General features: G+C 33.7%; 1 protein-coding gene across 1 annotated transcript in view; it reads right to left on the bottom strand.

The window, feature by feature from the left end:
* Positions 1-10,082: 10,082 nt before the first annotated feature.
* Positions 10,083-18,410, bottom strand: part of LOC149413778 (uncharacterized) — a 46,408-nt gene continuing 38,080 nt past the window's right edge. Inside the window, exon 4 of the mRNA XM_089644465.1 lies at positions 10,083-10,282. Within this exon, the coding sequence (XP_089500591.1) occupies positions 10,083-10,282 (200 nt within the window). The remainder of the gene's footprint in view (positions 10,283-18,410) is intronic.

Genomic DNA, 18,410 nt, shown 5'->3' with positions numbered 1-18,410 from the left:
ATAACACAGGGTGGGGCAGTGAAACGGAAAATTTACCAAAAAAAATTACGAAATTCTAGTAGCTTTAGTTGAGTACGTATTGTTAATTTCGCAGTTTTTACTATTGAAAATATTAAAGGTTAGGAAATACGCATACATTATTAAAATAACCCAAAATAAACACTAAAAACCTGTTTTGTGCTTAAATAGTTATCAACTTAAATAGTTGTCTCCATTATATCATCATTATATATTTAAGTTATTTATTTTATACATATATAAATTACAAACAATACAAAACAAAATGAACCTTTGTCTGTCCAACTGGAAAGGATTCCCGTTTCAGGACAGCCAAATTGTGTATTTAGTACATAATATTCTTACAATGGATTGGCGATGCTGTCAAAACAAATTTTGAGAACATTGTTGATTGCATTCGAAGTGACAGGATGGTTTCTTTATCCTTGAAAGAATCGCAAAGATGTAATTTATTACAAGGGTCAATTTGGATAACATTAGTAATTGCATTCAGAACAGATGAATGGTTTCTTTCGGGACATCACAAGTCTGAGATTCTTTCCAGGGCATAAAAAATAATTACAAATAATATATTGTTAAAATCAAGTGTTGTTTTTTCAAGTGTAAAATCAAGAGCCTTTACATGCAACGGAATTCGACAAACTTACCGTATTTTTTTCGTTAAAAAAATTATATAGTATTTTTGAGCTGCAAAGAAATTACTTAATTATAACAGGAAAGTATCAAATACTAATTGATCATAGAATAAAAAAAAGTGTGTATTATAAAATTAATCGAAAACTATTCATCTATTAATTATTTCTTGTGTAATTTTTGCTTTGGAAAGGTGATATTTTTTAGGTTATTTTCGCGATTTGAAATTTCCCGTTTCTCTGGCCCACACGAATGTTGGTTATTTTAAACCCGAGCAGATAATTTGCCGATTTATCCGATAGTCGGCATCACGCTAACTCCGTCTATATAATTTACTTATAATATGTATATGTTATGTCCTATTTTAGTAACCTATTACCGTCAAATTGTTATATTTCTTTCGCGAAACTGATAATTTACTGTCAAATTTACTACGAATTTAAAAACTGTATGATAAAAAGGAATCTATGATATTTTAACGACTCGATTGTGAAAGAACTTTGGAGGATGCGTTTCAATAAAAACTGAAAAGAATATTTTTTTCTATGCTTTGAATGTATGAAGAAACGGAAGGATATATGAATTAACCAGCTGTACGCCGCCACGCATTGCTGTGGCTCTGTCTGTCTGTTCAGATAGAGAGACAATAGCTTACAGTGTTGCTTTTACGTCCAATAGATGGCGCTGTTTAAAAAATCATGTTTTTAGCTGACACAGGTGACATCTCTATAATACTAGTGGGCCCGGGCAGATGTTGTCTTGCCATCGACAGCCTTAGATGAAGGGAAGTTAAAATTTGTGGTTGTAGGTATTTTTTCATGAAAAAAAATCGTTGAACCTCGTTAACAACGTCACTGGATCCAAAACTATTCTATATTTCAAGCTGGAACTAACCATACACATTCACAAAATTTAATTTAAATCGGTTGGGCGGTTTCGGAGATTAGTGTGTACGAACACAGTGATACTTGATTTTTATATATTAAGATATTGCTTAAATCGGAAATTTTCAAATACTGTGGAAAATTGGAGTCGTAATCAAATGAAATGTTGAATGGAGGTGAAACTAAAAGGTTGGTTTTGTTTTGTGTTTCTGACGTTAAAAATATAATCGAAATGTGTGATTCGGCGTCACGAATTATGCACAGATTTTTCTAAGCGGAATTTATATATAAAACAAAATTTGTTCCGCTAAAAACGCTGATTCTAGCATCGGCTGTACGGTTTTCTTTTTAAATATTAATTGATTCTTACCGGCTGTGAAACCGTTATGAATCAAATTATAAATATATATTTTAATTTAATCAATGTGGTGTGGGTGGCAAGTTTTTCTACGCTCAAAAAAAAGTTTGTCTACAGATATGCAGAGCTAGTTGCGTTGTTTTCAGATAAATGAACTTTTTTGGATTGCGTCAATAGTATTGGAAGAATTGTGAGCGAATTTTTGGTTCACTCAACAAAAACATGCATCAAATTTTTGTTTGTTCAAACCAGCTAGCGTGGCAAAATGAAATAAATATTTTCTTTGTGAAAAAAATATGCATCACATTGTGTAACATCGTGTTGCGTTTACACTCCTTAGCAAGATGACGATAAGGTTCAAATTCTTGCTTAAATCCAGTCGCTTGTTTTGATTTATTATTAAAAAATCACCGCCAAAAAGTGTGTTTTATTTTATTTACTAAAAGTTTCAAATCGTATCTCTAGTAAGAAGTCTAATTGAATATAATTCAGTAGTGTGGTCTCCATCTTACAATTATTATTTTTCGGTAAACTAATGTTTAAGACAAGATTTTTTATGCATAGCACAAAGGGTAACAATTATTTTACAAGCAGGTGAATAATTATTGCTTGTAAAATAATTGTTCCATCTTACAAAATTCACATTAACAACATTGAGCGAATACAAAAAAAATCTACGTTTTTTAAATTTTAAATTAAATATCCCTGTCGAAGACTTAATACAATTTATTATTAAATACTCTAAAAATTCATACATTAGAAGATAGACGTAAAATAAACGATTTAACGTTCTTATTCAAAATACTTAACTCTAAATTCGACTGTTGTGAACTCCTGCAACTTATAAACATACATACACGCACAGTAACAACACGACAAAATACAATATTCTACAGCAGCACACATAAGCGCAACTACATTGCCCACTCTCCGATACAACGACTTCACACCATGGGAAATCATTACTTGGGTGAAGTTACCAACTTGGCAAGTTTTGTGGATCATTTAAAACATTTTTTTCAACAATACTCCTAAACACATCATGTAAAACAAATAGCTGTAATTTTCTGTTTTTGTTTCTTGTGTTTGTATGACTTGTTGCATAGCTTTTATTATATGTAATTTTATTTTTATTTTTTATGTTTCAAAGTATCTGTCAAATTAAAATTATACTACCAACCATGTAAAAGCCCTTTGGGCGTTAAATAAATAAAATAAAATAAAAAAAATGAACTTAATTTGCCATTTTATACTATAAAACCATAACAGAAAAGGGGTTCGAAATTTGGGGTGCCGGTTTGAATACCGTTGCCCCGGGAACCATTTATTGGATAACCAACACCTCTAGCATAGATCACCCCAAGTGGATCGCTACGTTTGGTGATTTAGCAGGGGTACACGAATTCATCGGGTGAGGTTCAGGATGTGCCTACCAACCAGGCGTGGCGGATTGCTAGGAGGCTAGGATTAGAAAGAGGCAATTACTCGTATTATGAATTTCAACAAATTCTAAACCATTCTCCTTTAGAAGACCGTCGGAAAAAATTTCATCTCATTTGTACCTTTAAAATTATCAACAATTTTATTGACTCACCTACATTACTTGAACTCATCTCATTCAATATACCTTCTCATAGACTCAGAAATAAAGGACTGCTCTTCCTCAATTAACACTCCACTAATTATGCTTATAATTCACCATTGTAGAATGGTCAACTCACGTCAAGACCTTGATTTTTTTGGTATAAGTCAGAATCTTTTTTGTCACTCACTATGCAATTAAGGATATTTTGTATCACTTTAGTTTTAGCAAGGTCTTGACACTTCTACTTCATATTTATTTTCTTATGTTTTCCCTGTTTGTCCCTGCTTTTATACACCATCCTTTACTCTTGCATTGTACATTGTCCGAAAGCACGTGTCGCTTTGTAACATATTGGACGTAAGTCCGTTAATTAATAAATAAATAAATATGTCCGTCACTCCTGGTCACACTGATCCTTAGATTCCTACCCAACCCTCATACCCCTTTTACCTTCCCAGAACTTCATCTCCTTCCTTTCCTTAAAAACGACCCCCCACACAGCATCTCAAAATATGATATATTCCTTGAAGGAAATTGTTTTCTTCAGTGCCACCTGTGTGGGCTTAATGTAAAAAAATAGGATATTTTGAACTTTAAAGCAGTTTTTATAGGATTGATACTTTATTTTTTTCTGGGCTTATAAAAAGACATAACGAAAATACTGCATTATTTCAAATGCCAATATGTGTTTTACTCGTAATGTTTAAAATGAAAGCAACTAAAAATATTTCTGATCGATCAAATTTTCAAATCAAAAACACATGGTTTTGCATTATACAGGATTTTCCAATAAGAGGTGTTATTTTGATATTCAATCGTAAAAGATTAATGGTTTAGTTGCTTGTGTGGCACGTAGCGCCGTCTTGTTGAAAATAAACGTTGTCCAGACAATACGATCCAATTCCGGCCATAAAAAATCATTAATCATTTCACCGTAACTGTTGCTCCAGCCTCATTTTCGAAAAAGTAAGGTCCAATGACTCCGTCAGACCATAAACCGCACCAAACAGTCACACGTTGAAGATAGAGAGGCTTTTCAACAATAACTCTTGGGTTTTCCGAGCCCCAGATGCGACAATTTTGCTTGTTGACGAAGCCACAGAAGTGGAAATGGGCTTCATCACTCAAGATGATTTGCATTTGATTCACTCAAGTGAACTTTAATAATTTCAATGCGTTGTTGAAGCGTGTATCGTTCCATTTTTATTAATGGCGTAGTTTCTACTTGTCAAATGTCAAAAAATAACAGCTTCAAAAATAACATCTACCGAAATAAAGGGCTATTCAAAATAACACCTCTTATTGGAAAATCCTCTTTTATTACGAAAGTTTTGTTGAATACATTTATTTATGTGATGTCTTTAGGAGTAGGCATCAATGCAGTCGATGTGTGTAGATATTTATTTTTCATCGTCTGTTGAATACTACACAGTTATATAATATAAGATTATGAATTTATGTCGTTCCATTTCCGAATTGATCTGGAGTTTTATTTTAGTAAGAGTGTTGCCATTCAAAATTCAGTTCTTACTTCCTACCATATATTTTTACTTTCGTTTTAAAATATTTTGTCAGCTTAGATGCTATCACAATTTACTATGAAATACGATGAACATCGAGTGACAGCTCTATCGTATGTTAGTCCTATATTTATATTAAATGTTTCTCGGTACTAAATTGAAATTAAAAGTTCCTTGGGTCTGAATTGAATTCAAAATATCGCGGGGGTCAATCATCGATCCCTCAGTCGTTACTTATAATAAGCGGTCGTAAACCTTGAGAAGTGCGCATTCGCCGGCTAAGCGCGTCGTTAATGGAAAATAATTATTTTTAAACCATTTCAGATATTTTAGAGAGTGTTTTAAAATAACTAAAGATCGTTAAATATAAAAAAAAAACATTTAAAATAATGTATAGTAGGGTTAATGTGTAACCTTTTCTTATGTGAATACTGTACAAGAGTCCCAATTGCTCTCAATCGTCTGCAGTCAGTAAGACTATTGAATTCGCAATTGATGTATGTTGTGAGGCCCAGAGTAGTGGGGAAGGGAAGGAGATGGGGAGGAGGAAGATAGGGAAGTACTTGGCTATTCAAATCTGGTCACAAAACATGACCAAAGCCATTTCAAGCAACGTTTAAATTCTGAACTGTGGTCTTACAACAGAGCGATACTGAGAGTAAATTCCACTCTGCAACGTACCGCAAATATACATTATATCATTTTAAATGACTGAATTGTGAAATAACACAAATTAATCAAATAAAATTTACTTGCGCACGCCGGGATTTGAACCCGTGACATCCGGCTTGCTTGTCGGGAGCCTTACCTCTCGACCACGGAGGCCGTAATCTAGAAATGAATAAAAATAAATAACACATACAAAATAAAGTTAGAATAATTTAATTAACAGTTTTTCGTTTTATAATCTGAAACTTCAATACAAAATCAGTGGGTTAAAGAAAATTCATTATTATCATTTATTTTTGTACATTTTACGCTTTTTATATATTAAATTACAATATCTTTTTATTTTTATCGGCCGCCACTTTTTGTGAGCAGTGGTAATTCTCATGCTGCCTCTTTTTATCTTGTGGAATCCTTCATACAAACGGATCGTCCTTTCTCCTTCTGGAAGACGGTCTCGGCTCCCTGTAAGCCTGTGAACTTCTCCATAAAGCTAGACCTGGGGCAGAAATCTTCTGCTCGAATTCAGTTCTGCCAGGGTATACGGTGAACCAGGTCCTTACGCTTTGGGCAGCTAGAAATATAAGCAAAAGTATCAAATGTTAGTTTTACCCGTGAAAAACCACACAACGTAACCTGGCCTGCCTAGATGAAAACTGAGAAAATTGTGCCATTAAGAATGAAAAAAAATAAGCCGGCCATACACCTACAAGGCAGAGACTTGCGCAAATATTCTTGGGCCTGTATAAAACGAATATGACACTATTTTGACCAAGTTTCCTGACTTGCGCAAATATGCTTGAGCCTGTGTAGGACGAATATGATGAAATTGAACTAACTCTAAACCTCTCTCCTTTGGAAGTCCGTCGGGAAAGAAATTACCTCATTTGCTTTTTCAAAATTATAAATGGTATTATTGATTCACATACTCTACTACAACTCATTCCCTTCAATTTCCCCTCGCAAAGACTCAGAAATAATGAACTGCTCTTCCTCAACCATCATTCGACAAATTATGGATATTATTCACCATTGTACAGAATGTGTAGACTGGTCAACTCAAGTCAAAACCTTAACTTTTTTGGGATAAGTCTAAATGATTTTTGCCAGTCGCTAAACAAGCGACGGAATATTATAAGTGTCCTGTGGTCCTGACCCACGGCGTATTCTTGACTTGATTCGACTTGTCACTTTATTTTCTTATATTATATCTACCATATGTCTTTGCTTTCATGTACCTTTGTCTACTCCTGTATTTTTCATTTTACTTTATTGGTGTTATTATTTTGTAATTCGGACGATGTCCGTTAGTAAATAAATAAATAAATATGGCACTAGTTTGACCAAGTTTTCTGACTTGCGCAAATATTATTGAGCCTGTGTACCGAGATTTATTTGGTGTGTAATTTCTGAAAAGTGTGTAAACATATAACTCATGTGTTGCACAATCTTAAATAAGGGAATCAGAAATTAAAGAATTGCGTCAATGCTTAGAACAAAATTTATTGAGTTTAATTATCAAAATACTTAATCATCTATTAAATTACATTGTTATCAAGTTAAATAGCAAGAGACTCTACGTTCATTAATAAGATCAGGGCATGTTCAGATCGTTAAACAAAATCTGACTAGTGATGCGAATATACAATACTAATATGTTAATCTGCAGGTAGTAAAAATTAAAAGGATAAGTTTCACATCTCAAATATTAATCTTGCTTGATTATATAGGGCGCCAGCTCTTCCCAATCATCTTGTGAAGAACAAATTTATAAAATTAAAGTAAACCATTTTGTGAAATCTAATTAGCATGATGACAATCGCTCACGTTTTTAATGGCGCAAATCTCTCTGGAATCCGTTCCGTGCCGCACGTCCTGACTGTTGCCCGAATTCCCTAGAACTGGCTTGCAATCTCAGATGTCTATGATTAAGTACCCGGCCGTGGCTGTGTTCACAATTGCACGCTTCTTGAGTTAATTAGTTCTTCCAAGCGCTTGACACCGGGGCGAGTAGTTTCAAATCGTTACATTACTCCCTTCCCTTCAAAAAAATTTCCAAAGGAAATTTGAGGCCCTCCTGGCGCCTTTACACATTTCAAGACAGGAAGCTTGCTGATCATGCCAATAGGTGATATGCTCTGGAAGAATTGATTTCAGAATGTATCCTTGAAACCAGGAAATTTATATCCAATATGAAGGTCACGTACAGGGTCCAGGTCTTGAAGGCAGAAGTGGTGATTATCAGCTTAGAGGTTTGTTTGGTGATTGTATGAAGGCGAAACTCCTCCTCCTAATCTGGCCATGATGAATTTTGAAACTGCTGGGATGAGCATCGAAAGAGTATACAGATGAAAGCCGTAGATCAATGTAGAAGAAGAAAGTTGAAGTTCAATTTTGATAGTCTTCTTGATATTGTCCAGTGCAGATGACAGGTCCATTTTGTGTAAAGTTCTTCCCTCCATGAATATGAAGTTCTTCCCTCTGGAATCCGTTCCGTGACGCACGTCCTGACTGTTGCCCGAATTCCCTAGAACTGGCTTACAATCTCAGATGTCTATGATTAAGTACCCGGCCGTGGCTGTGTTCACAATTGCACGCTTCTTGAGTTAATTAGTTCTTCCAAGCGCTTGACACCGGGGCGAGTAGTTTCAAATCGTTACACCTGTATAAGACGAATATGGCACTAAATGACCAAGTTTCCTGACTTAAGCAAAATACTCTTGAGCTTGAATAGGTCGAATATGGCACTAGTTTGATCAAGTTTTCTGACTTGCGCAAATATTCTTGAGCATGTATAGGACGAATATGGCACTAATCTGACATTACACAGTTGTCGTAAAAATGTTTAATTTTCAAACTGTTTACCTGCGCCAACAGCATTAAACATCAAAAAATTCAATATTAGGGACTAGCTAACGTGCACCCGGCGTTGTTCGGGGTTATGAATGGTTTGGAGTAAAGTTATGAAGTTTATGAATTCTAGTGTAACTAAAAACTTTGTCTATTTTTAAAATGAAAATAATATTATTCTAAAAAACTAAAAATTTTACTTTTCATAATTCATTGTTTTACTTGATCGTGCCATGTATTAGTCGGGAATCCACGACTTCCATCATTCACTACTGTATGCTACGTTTTTAATATTTTGAAAACATCATTATATTGACTTTTATTCGACTACGTATCTCATTCCAATGCAAAGATAATGTGTTAAGTCTTCCTCAGTCGTCCCCGACTCCTTTTACCATTCAAACCAATATTTTAACACTCCAGGCACAAATAAAAACAAACTTTAAAATTTAAATCGAAATCGGTCAACCAGTTTTTGAGTTTATAGTGGACGAAAAGAAACATTCATTTATATGTATATAGATTACTTATTGAAGTTTCTTAACCTAATTGTAATATTTAATCATTGACAAAGATAATGTCAATAACTCTCAAAATGAAAATATGAAACAGACAGAAAATAAAAATGTAACGGTTGCAGCAGGGACTCAAACCGTCCTCTAGTCTTACAGGGACTGGCACTCTACCATATAAGCTATTGGGGTTGTTTCATAAAAAATCAAATGTAACATTGTCATCAAATTGCCATTCAGCGCCATTTTTGACCGTTAAATGCCGATTCTAAGTCGGATTCAGCTTTTGAACAAATTGAGATCATCAGAAGAGGACAACTATCATGTTGTTAAGCTTATTACAATTTGGTAGAGAGCTAAAACACACATAGAAATAAACTTGGCGTTTAAAGGGGACCCTTTAAATAGAAAATAATGGCATTTTGATGACTTTGTCAAACGTGAATTTCTGCAAAACAATAGGGTATGGATGAAACAAGGAGATTTACATATATCCCTAATAAAATGGTCCTTGTTGAATACCAATTCTAAGGACGGGTTGTTTCGGAGAATCTGAACAATTCATCAAATTTCAACGTTCATTTTCAAGTTCTGTGAAAGATTTTTTTTAGTTCTGTTTTTATTTCAGTTTTGTCGAGCAACTAGCCTACAATGATATAAAAACAGAATTTGAATAAGTCTTTCACAGAACTGGAAAATGAACGTTGAAATTTGATGAATTGTTCAAATTCTCCGAAACAACCCGTCCTAAGTCCGTTTCAGCGTTTGAACAAAATGTGATCAGCAGAAGAGGACAACTATCACGTTGTTAAGCTTGTCAGCTTATTACAATTTGATAGAGAGCTAAAACACCCCTAGAATTGGCGTTTAACGGGGACTTTTCAAATTCACATGTGAATTTCTGCAAAACAATAGGGCATGGATAAAACAATGAGGTTTACATAAATCCCTAGTAAAATTGAATAAGTTATTTTTCTGTAATTTTCTTCAATGTTCTGTTTTGTCCTGAAAGAGATACAGAGATGTCCATACAGAGTGCATTAAAGGGACCTCAGCTTATGCCATAATACTCAATGTAATGGTGGAAAGGGCCTTACTGAAGTCAAAGGACGCCTCTCCAGGAACTCCGACACTGGGCCAAAGGGCCGGACTGTGGGCGAAAGGTTTCTTCTCTTCCAAGGGCTTGTAGTGCGGGGGAGGCTTCAGAGGACTGTCCTTGTCTGCCACAAGGTTCTCATAACGGACAACGGGGAAACCTAAAAATAAAATAACAGTATTTATCCAAAAAACATTGATTCAAATTTTCTGTTCAAAAATATCTGCCGCTAAATAAGAAATCACGAAAAATGTATGTACACGGACAAAAAGTATTTATTTATTAAAAATTTAGTCTAATCATTCATATTCCTGCAGGTCTTTAACGAATGAATGAAAAACAGATTTCATAACAAACTAACGTGTTTATTATTTTTTTTAATATTTATCAGAATAAGCGTAGCATGCATGATCACGTATCCGATATATTTTTAATGTACTAATATTTTATTAGGAAATGGCGTGCCATCACGTATTTAACAAGATTTTAATAAATCAGAAATACTCATTTTTCTCCGTATAGCACTAACCGTTTGAAATGCGCCATTTTGATTAGGGGCCAAAACTCAAAAATAGGCCTAAACAGCACATTTCCTAAGTCTTCTAAATCAAGAAAGACTAAAAATGATTTATTCATAAAACCTGTTTGGACTCAGGAAAATGTATAACGTTTCCCGTGATAAAAATCCTCAAACTTAAATCTTATAAATTCTACGAAATGGAAACCAAAAATATCTGAAATTAGCAATGACATTATAAAAATACAAGACAAATTATAAATACTGCTTATGACAAGGATAACTATCCAAAGAATATGCATGTACAGATAAAATAGCTACATAAACGGCCCGCTAAAGTATGTCCAGAAAAAATCAAACGTGAAAAGTGCTCAAAGACTAAGGACGGGTTGCTTCAAAGAATTTGAACAATTCTTCTGTGAAAGTTGTTTTCAAGTTCTGTCATTATTTCAGTTCTGTCAAGTAAATGGCCAACAATGATATAATAATATAACTTGAATAAAACCTTCACAGAACTTGAAAATCATCTTTGAACCAATCATATTTCAAAGTTGATTTTCAAGATCTCTGAAAGTTCTGTTCTTATTTCAGTTTTATGAAGCAACAGGTCAGTAATGATATAATAATAGAACTTAAATAGAACCTGAATAGAACCTTCACAGAACTCAAAAATCAAGTTTTAAATTTGATGAATTGTTCAAATTTCGTGAAACAACCCGTCCAAATTGTAATTTTAAAAACCTTCAGAATATTCAACCTCTCAACTTTTTCAAAACAAAAGTCCCACAGCTAAAAATACACTACATCAAATACACAAAGAAATTTTAAACAAGTCGCACCATGCCATGATGCGTGATGAAACAAAACCTCCTAGATCACAAGGCCGGGACACTCATTCAAAGCAGCATCCTAATTTGTATGGAATTTTACATAAAAATCCGTTTAATTTTATTTTATATTTTTTTTATTTATTAACACATCTTTAAATGTTTTGGTTAAGGCGATGCCCTACGTCGTGTGTTATTTTAAATTGAGCCGCTATCAATAACAACCCTTACGTAGATGGCGATAAGGTTTAAATTCCTGCTTAACACCATCCGCCTGTTTTGATTTATGCAAGAAAAAAACATGGCCAAAAAGTGCCTTTTATTTTATTTTGTAAATGTTCAGGCATAAATATTTAATTTTTTTTCTCATTTTATAAATAACTTAATTTGCCACATTATACAATAAAACTATTACCGAAAATGGGTACGTAAGTAGAAGATTTTGAACTTTAAAGCAGTTTTCATAGGCCTTATAAATTATTTTTTTCTGGGCTTATAAAAAGACTTCTAGAGTTCTAGTATTTTCACCAAAAAATGTAGACAATTTGTCTCGACACCATTTAGTGAGAGAGTTAGCACTTACAATGCCTTTCTCATATAAAATAAAGTTGGTTGTTTCAGGTGAAAAAATTTAACAAGCAGTAATTGTTGAATGAAACACTAGTATATATTGAATTATTTCGCGGATAAGAGATAAGCCGCCATAGCTCAGTGGTCAGAGCTGTCGACCGGAAATCGAAAGGATACGGGTTCAAGTCCCGTTGGCGTCATGTATCTTTTATCAGGAGATTTTTCAATGTGGAAGAGTGTTTCAGGCTCATAATTATTGCTTATAAAAATAATTGTTACCCTTTGTGCTATGCATAAAAAATCTTGTCTTAAACATTAGTTTACCAAAAAAAAAATAATAAATAAAATTTACTTGCGCACGCCAAAAATTTAAACCCGTGACCTCCGAATTCAATGCCAAGGATCGTAATCTCAATCTCAAAGCTGAAACTGTTAACAACTATTTTGTAGTTATTTACGATATTGCATTATTCACCTAACATGGCGATACTGAAATTACCTGTCTACCATTTTTGAAGTGCCGCCAATATACCATATATTGTATATGTATATACGGGTTTTCCAATAAGAGGTGTTATTTTGATATTCAAAGAAACTTTTTCCGTAAAAGTTCAATAATTTCGTTGCTTGTGTGGCACGTAGCGCCGTTTTGTTGAAAGCAAACGTTGTCCAGATCAATACCATCCAATTCCGGCCATTAAAAATCATTAATCATCTTTCGATAGCGCAATCCACTCACCGTAACTGTTGCTCCAGCCTCGTTTTCGAAAAAGTAAGATCCAATGACTCCGCCGGACCATAAACAGCACCAAACAGTCACACATTGAGGAAAGAGAGGCTGTTCAACAATAACTCTTGGGTTTTCCGAGCCCCAGATGCGACAATTTTGCTTGTTGACGAAGCCACCGAGGTGGAAATGGGCCTCATCACTCAAGATGATTTGCATTTGATTCACTCAAGTGAATTTTAATAATTTCAATGCGTTGTTGAAGCGTGTATCGTTCCATTTTAATGAATGGCGTAGTTTCTACTTGTCAAATATTAAAAAATGACAGCTTCAAAAGTAACATCTACCGAAATAACGGGCTATTCAAAATAACACCTCTTATTGGAAAACCCGTAGAAATATATAAACTAAATAAATTCTGATAAATTCACGTAGCTTTTAATTTTTAAATAATTTGTAATTACATAGGTGAAGTTTTAAAATCAATTTCGAACGTTTTATCTTAAATTCCAGTATGTATTTTCTTACAATTTAACCCTTCAGAGCTCTATCATCATATTATTTCTTTACTAACTGACGTTCACCCGGCTTTGCTCAGGGTTACCTTTAGCAGATATACATATACCATCGCGGACTTTTCCGTAGGCCTTTTCAAGATATTTATGTACATTAATAATTTTTTACGACTAGATGACAAAACATCGACTTTTCTCTACTTTCTATAAATATAATATGGATATATCATAAATATATATATATAAACCTTCCGGAAGAAATTTTCTAAATGATGTTGAAAACCCAATCAAAATACGTTGCATATATTTAAGAAGAACTAAACGCACCGACAGACGGGGATAGCGACTTTATTTTAAACTATTAAGAGAAGATGCTATGTTTTTTTTATAATTTTTTTTTATAGTGAATACCTCACAAGAGTCCCAACTGCTCCCGTCTGGAGCCAGTGAGACTATGGCATCCCCAATTGGGGGATGTTGTGAGGCTGAAGGTAAGTGGGGAAGGGAAAGAGGAAGGCGGGGAAGTACCTGGCTATTCAGATCTAGTCACTAAACACGGCTAAAGCCATTTGGAGCAACGTTTCAATTCTGAATGGTGTAATATATAATGTATAATTATGTAATAATGTAATGTGTTACTTGAGCGAGCTTGTATATGATTATGTATTTTATTTTTATTTTTTGATGTTTTTGTTTTCTATTTGTATGTATCTGTACTTAATTGTATGTATCTGTATTTAATTTTTTGTATCTTTATTTAATTGTAGATTTTTGTAATTGTACAAAAACTGAGTTTTTATAAGTGGATTGTTCTCACGTAAGTGTGATCATCTGTAAAACCCAGTATAAATAAATAAATAAATAAAATGCTGTCAGAAAGTCGGAGAATTTGTATGTATTTTCGCTTCTCAATAATATATATTTTTACATGGGAGCGCAAATTACTCGCCACGTTATGAACAAATTTGCGAAGTCCAAATTTGGCAAAAAAAAATTCTTCTATTTTCACAGTCGAATATTTTGTTTACGTATTTAGTTAAGACACTTTTATAAGTGTTCATAATTTACTTCCCAGTAACAACGATGCGCACACTTGAGAATCGCTACATTCGACCAATGTTGGAGGGTTGTCACAACCGCTCTGTTCATATTAATAATAAAATATTGAAATCTTTAAGAAAATATATAACATTTCATTTTTAAGAAGTTAATAGAAAAGTAAAACAACTAAAAAAACAAATGAAATTATATACACACAGTTTTTACCAGCGATTCCTAAGAGTATTTGGAGTAAAAATTTGGACATCATTTTGCCTTCCGATGACACTTTTTCAATTAAAAACCAAAAACATGTTTTTCTATCACACATCGCCACTCGGTATAACCTAGCGCATTACGTGATATGCACTCCTTCTCGTTCCAGCAGTACCGTACATACGAAACAAGCGCGTACCTAACACGTGGTACCTAAAGCGCAAAAGGCGAAGGCACATCCCTGATTCTTATGCAAACGGCTTTGTATTTTGCGTCCAGATGTATCTCGATGTGATAGTATATGTTTCTACAACTGATCCATATTATACGATGTGAATAACCCTAAAATAATGCTTACATATGGAATGTAATACGACAATTGGGTTTATTCTCTTTTTCACATCTATTTTTACAAGTTTTCATAGAACAAGCCACCATTTTGCCGTGTTATTTCGTAAAATGCCTCGACCATAGCTCGACGCTAGTTCGAACAAGAATGATGAAGTCACATTCTCAAGATTCACGGGAAGCCATACGCGAGCCCAGCCGGCTCCAATGGAACCGGTATGGAGAGTGGGGAATAATACGCTTTTAATCACTTAGGGCAGGTCTACTACGAATATTCATATGTCTATGTGTTTTTGGTTTGAAAATTTGGTCGCCTAGAAATGTTTCAGATGCTTAAATTAAATACTGCGAGTAGAATACATCTTGGCCTTTGAAATAATCGAGTATTTTTTAGATAAGTCTTTTTATAAGCCCAGAAAAAAATAATGTAAAGGCCTATGAAAACTGCTTTAAAGTTCAAAATCTCCTACTTACGAACCCATTTTCGGTAATGATTTTATTGTATAATGTGGCAAATTAAGTTATTTATAAAAAGATCGAAAAAAAAATTTATGCCTGAACATCCACAAAATAAAATAAAAGGCACTTTTTGGCCATGTGTTTGGGCGGATGGTGTTAAGCGGGAATTTAAACCTTATCGCCATCTACGTAAGGGTTGTTATTGATAGCGGCTCAATTTAAAATATTACACGACGTAGTGCATCGCCTTAAATACAAATATTGGTGTTCGCTCTTTCTAAAACTGTTTAATTCATATGCATAACTATGGCGGCAAGGGAGACAACGATTACTATGCGAGCATGTGAGCTGTTCTGAACAGCGAACAAATTGACTACAACCTGAGGAGTTTTTTTCAATAAAAACCTTATACATTTTTCTAACTATCCGTATAGAATTTACAGAGAAATTTTCGTAGTATTTCTTACGTTAGCAGATTACAAAGAACAAAGAGTGTATTTTCGGGTGCTGACCGTTAAATGCTTAATTAAGATTGCTCTGCATTATTCTCAAAAGATCACTTTTAGAGAATATAAATACAAGACATGCCGATTTTCCGTTAAATTAGCAAGAACTAAAATTTGTATACTTCTCAGTATTACTGTAGCACATGTCCAATCTACTCAATTTCTAGTTAAGGCGATACAAGACTCTAATAATAGCTCGACGCTTATAAAGCCAGGATCCTAACGACGTAAGTGAAGCAGTCGTGCACAAAAATATGCGCCGCGCGGCCCTTGTGTATTGGACAAACCTGCGGTTGAATTAACCTTATCACAAAGTGAAGCGGGAATCTTAAGACAAAGCAATGCCAAATCACTATTTGGATTAATCTTTATAACGAATTGGTGTACATTATTAACACCAAAAAATATGCTTTAGATAAATTGAAGGTTTTCCTATCGCTTCGCTTGAGTAGAAATACAAATAAAAATATAAATTACTCAATAAAAAATATAAATGCAAACTACTGAAAAATATTTTTTTTCAATAGAAATGTATGAACGCATAAAGGAAACAACTTTTTAAAAATACAGTATTATAGCTAAGATTATCCGTGATAGTTTCACAGAATTAACTTTTTTGCTTTCTTATAAAATTATTTACAAAATAAATAAAAACCAGTTTTTTGCTTGAAATGGAACGTTTCTAGACTCCGTTTGTCAAACGATTTTAATGCCTAATTACCTACGATATAAGGTAGGTATACCAAGAATATACACATTTTTGGCTTGTAGATTCCTCTTAACGACATAAGTGATGAAGTCGTGTAAAAACAATAATCGGCGCGCGACCCGGCGTAATGGATTGACCTACGGTCGACTTTGCTCTAGCAGGCCTCGAAAATTGATCTTTCCGTGGGGTTTATTTTAATTATTTCTGATGATCGTATGACTAAAATCTCAAATGATTCTAGAGGCATCCTTATACAGAGATATTTTTTGCCACGGCTGCTTGGCTTTATATATATTTTAGGGTATTGTCTTGTATTAACTGGTTAATTAATAGAATAATTCGCTGAAATTATTGTCTCGGCATAATGCCACATTCACAACTTTCGCAGAATTTCATATAAAAGCATTAATTTGATTAAATTCTAGTTCTGTCGATGTCAGTCTGATTTTCCTACAATCATTATTGGGTTGATGGAATTACACTGACGTTTCCACTCCTCGTTGTTTTTGCAGGGAATGTATTCAAGATAATTAGTTTTGGCTAGAGAAATTGCTGATCAATATTTATTTATTTATTAATTCTATACGACCTTTGCAGGGAATGTATTCAAGATAATTAGTTTTGGCTAGAGAAATTGCTGATTAATATTTATTTATTTATTGATTCTATACGACCAGGGGGCTTTTACATTGGGTACTTGAAATGTTTAGAATTATTCTGCTCAAAGGTTAGTAATAAAGAATAGTTGCAAGAAATCATTGCTTAGATTTAAATGGTGTTACATTACATTTAGATACATTCTTTTAAACGAATTTGGGAGGCGGTTATGTGTACCGCATCCCCAGGAACCATTAATTGAATAACCACCTCTGCTATAGGTTACCTCAAGTTTTTTTTATTTTTTTTTTTATTTAGTAGCTATATTATACATTTTTTTTACATTTTTATAAGAATATATATATAAAAAATAGATGTTGATTATATTCATAGTCCTCCTCACTAAGAGATCCTGTGCTGAGGGGGACTAGGTTTTGGATAAGTTATTCAGCGACTTCTATGGTATGACTCCATGTTTTGGGTAAGGGTTTCCAGAAACTTCTACGACGATGTTTTAAATATGCTAGTAAGTTCTTTTTCCGGTAATTCCTTAAGCCAAGATTTAATGTTCTTAATGCAGTTGTTTTTTGTTTTGATTTGTTTGATACTAAGTGGGAGTTTGTTATATACCTTTACTGCTAAAAATTCAGAGCTTCTTTGTCCAAAGGTAGAGTTACACTTTGGTATAGTTAGTATCTCTGTTTGTTTCGCTCTGGTTTTATGAGTATGTGAGGTGTTTTCCTGAGAATTATTTTTGAGGTGTTGTACCAAAATGTTTTTGGCATAGATTTTCTGTATGCTTGGAACGTCAAATTGTTTAAAAATTTCTGTTGTTGACGTCCTTATGGGAACCTTTAGTATGGTCTTTATGATGCAATTCTGAGTTACCTTCAGCTGTTTTATATGTTTTGATACTGCTGAGCCCCATCCTATTATTCCATATTCCAATTTGGAGTGGCATAAAGCATAGTAAACTCTCTTTAAATCCCTAGCTGACAAAATGTTCCGTAATTTTTTGAAGAAGTAGATGAGTTTAGTTAACTTTTTTGAAGTTCGATTAATGTGTGAATCCCAGTGTAGTTTATCGTCAATTTCAATACCAAGATATTTTATGATTTTGGTTTGAGTTATAATCGAGCAGGAACATTGAGGAAATTTTTTTTGACATTCATGTAGTTTGCGTATATGCTCATTCATTGGTTGTCCTCTTTTGTTTTTGGAGAAAATTAAATATTTGGTTTTATTCACATTTAATGTAA

This window comes from Hesperophylax consimilis, chromosome 21 (genome assembly GCF_061612785.1).
Source record: "Hesperophylax consimilis isolate HC1 chromosome 21, BYU_Hcon_1.0, whole genome shotgun sequence".
NCBI classification, from domain to species: Eukaryota; Metazoa; Arthropoda; class Insecta; order Trichoptera; family Limnephilidae; genus Hesperophylax; species Hesperophylax consimilis.
Note: the sequence above shows the minus strand (reverse complement) of the source record. Positions and strands in the feature narration are given on the sequence as shown.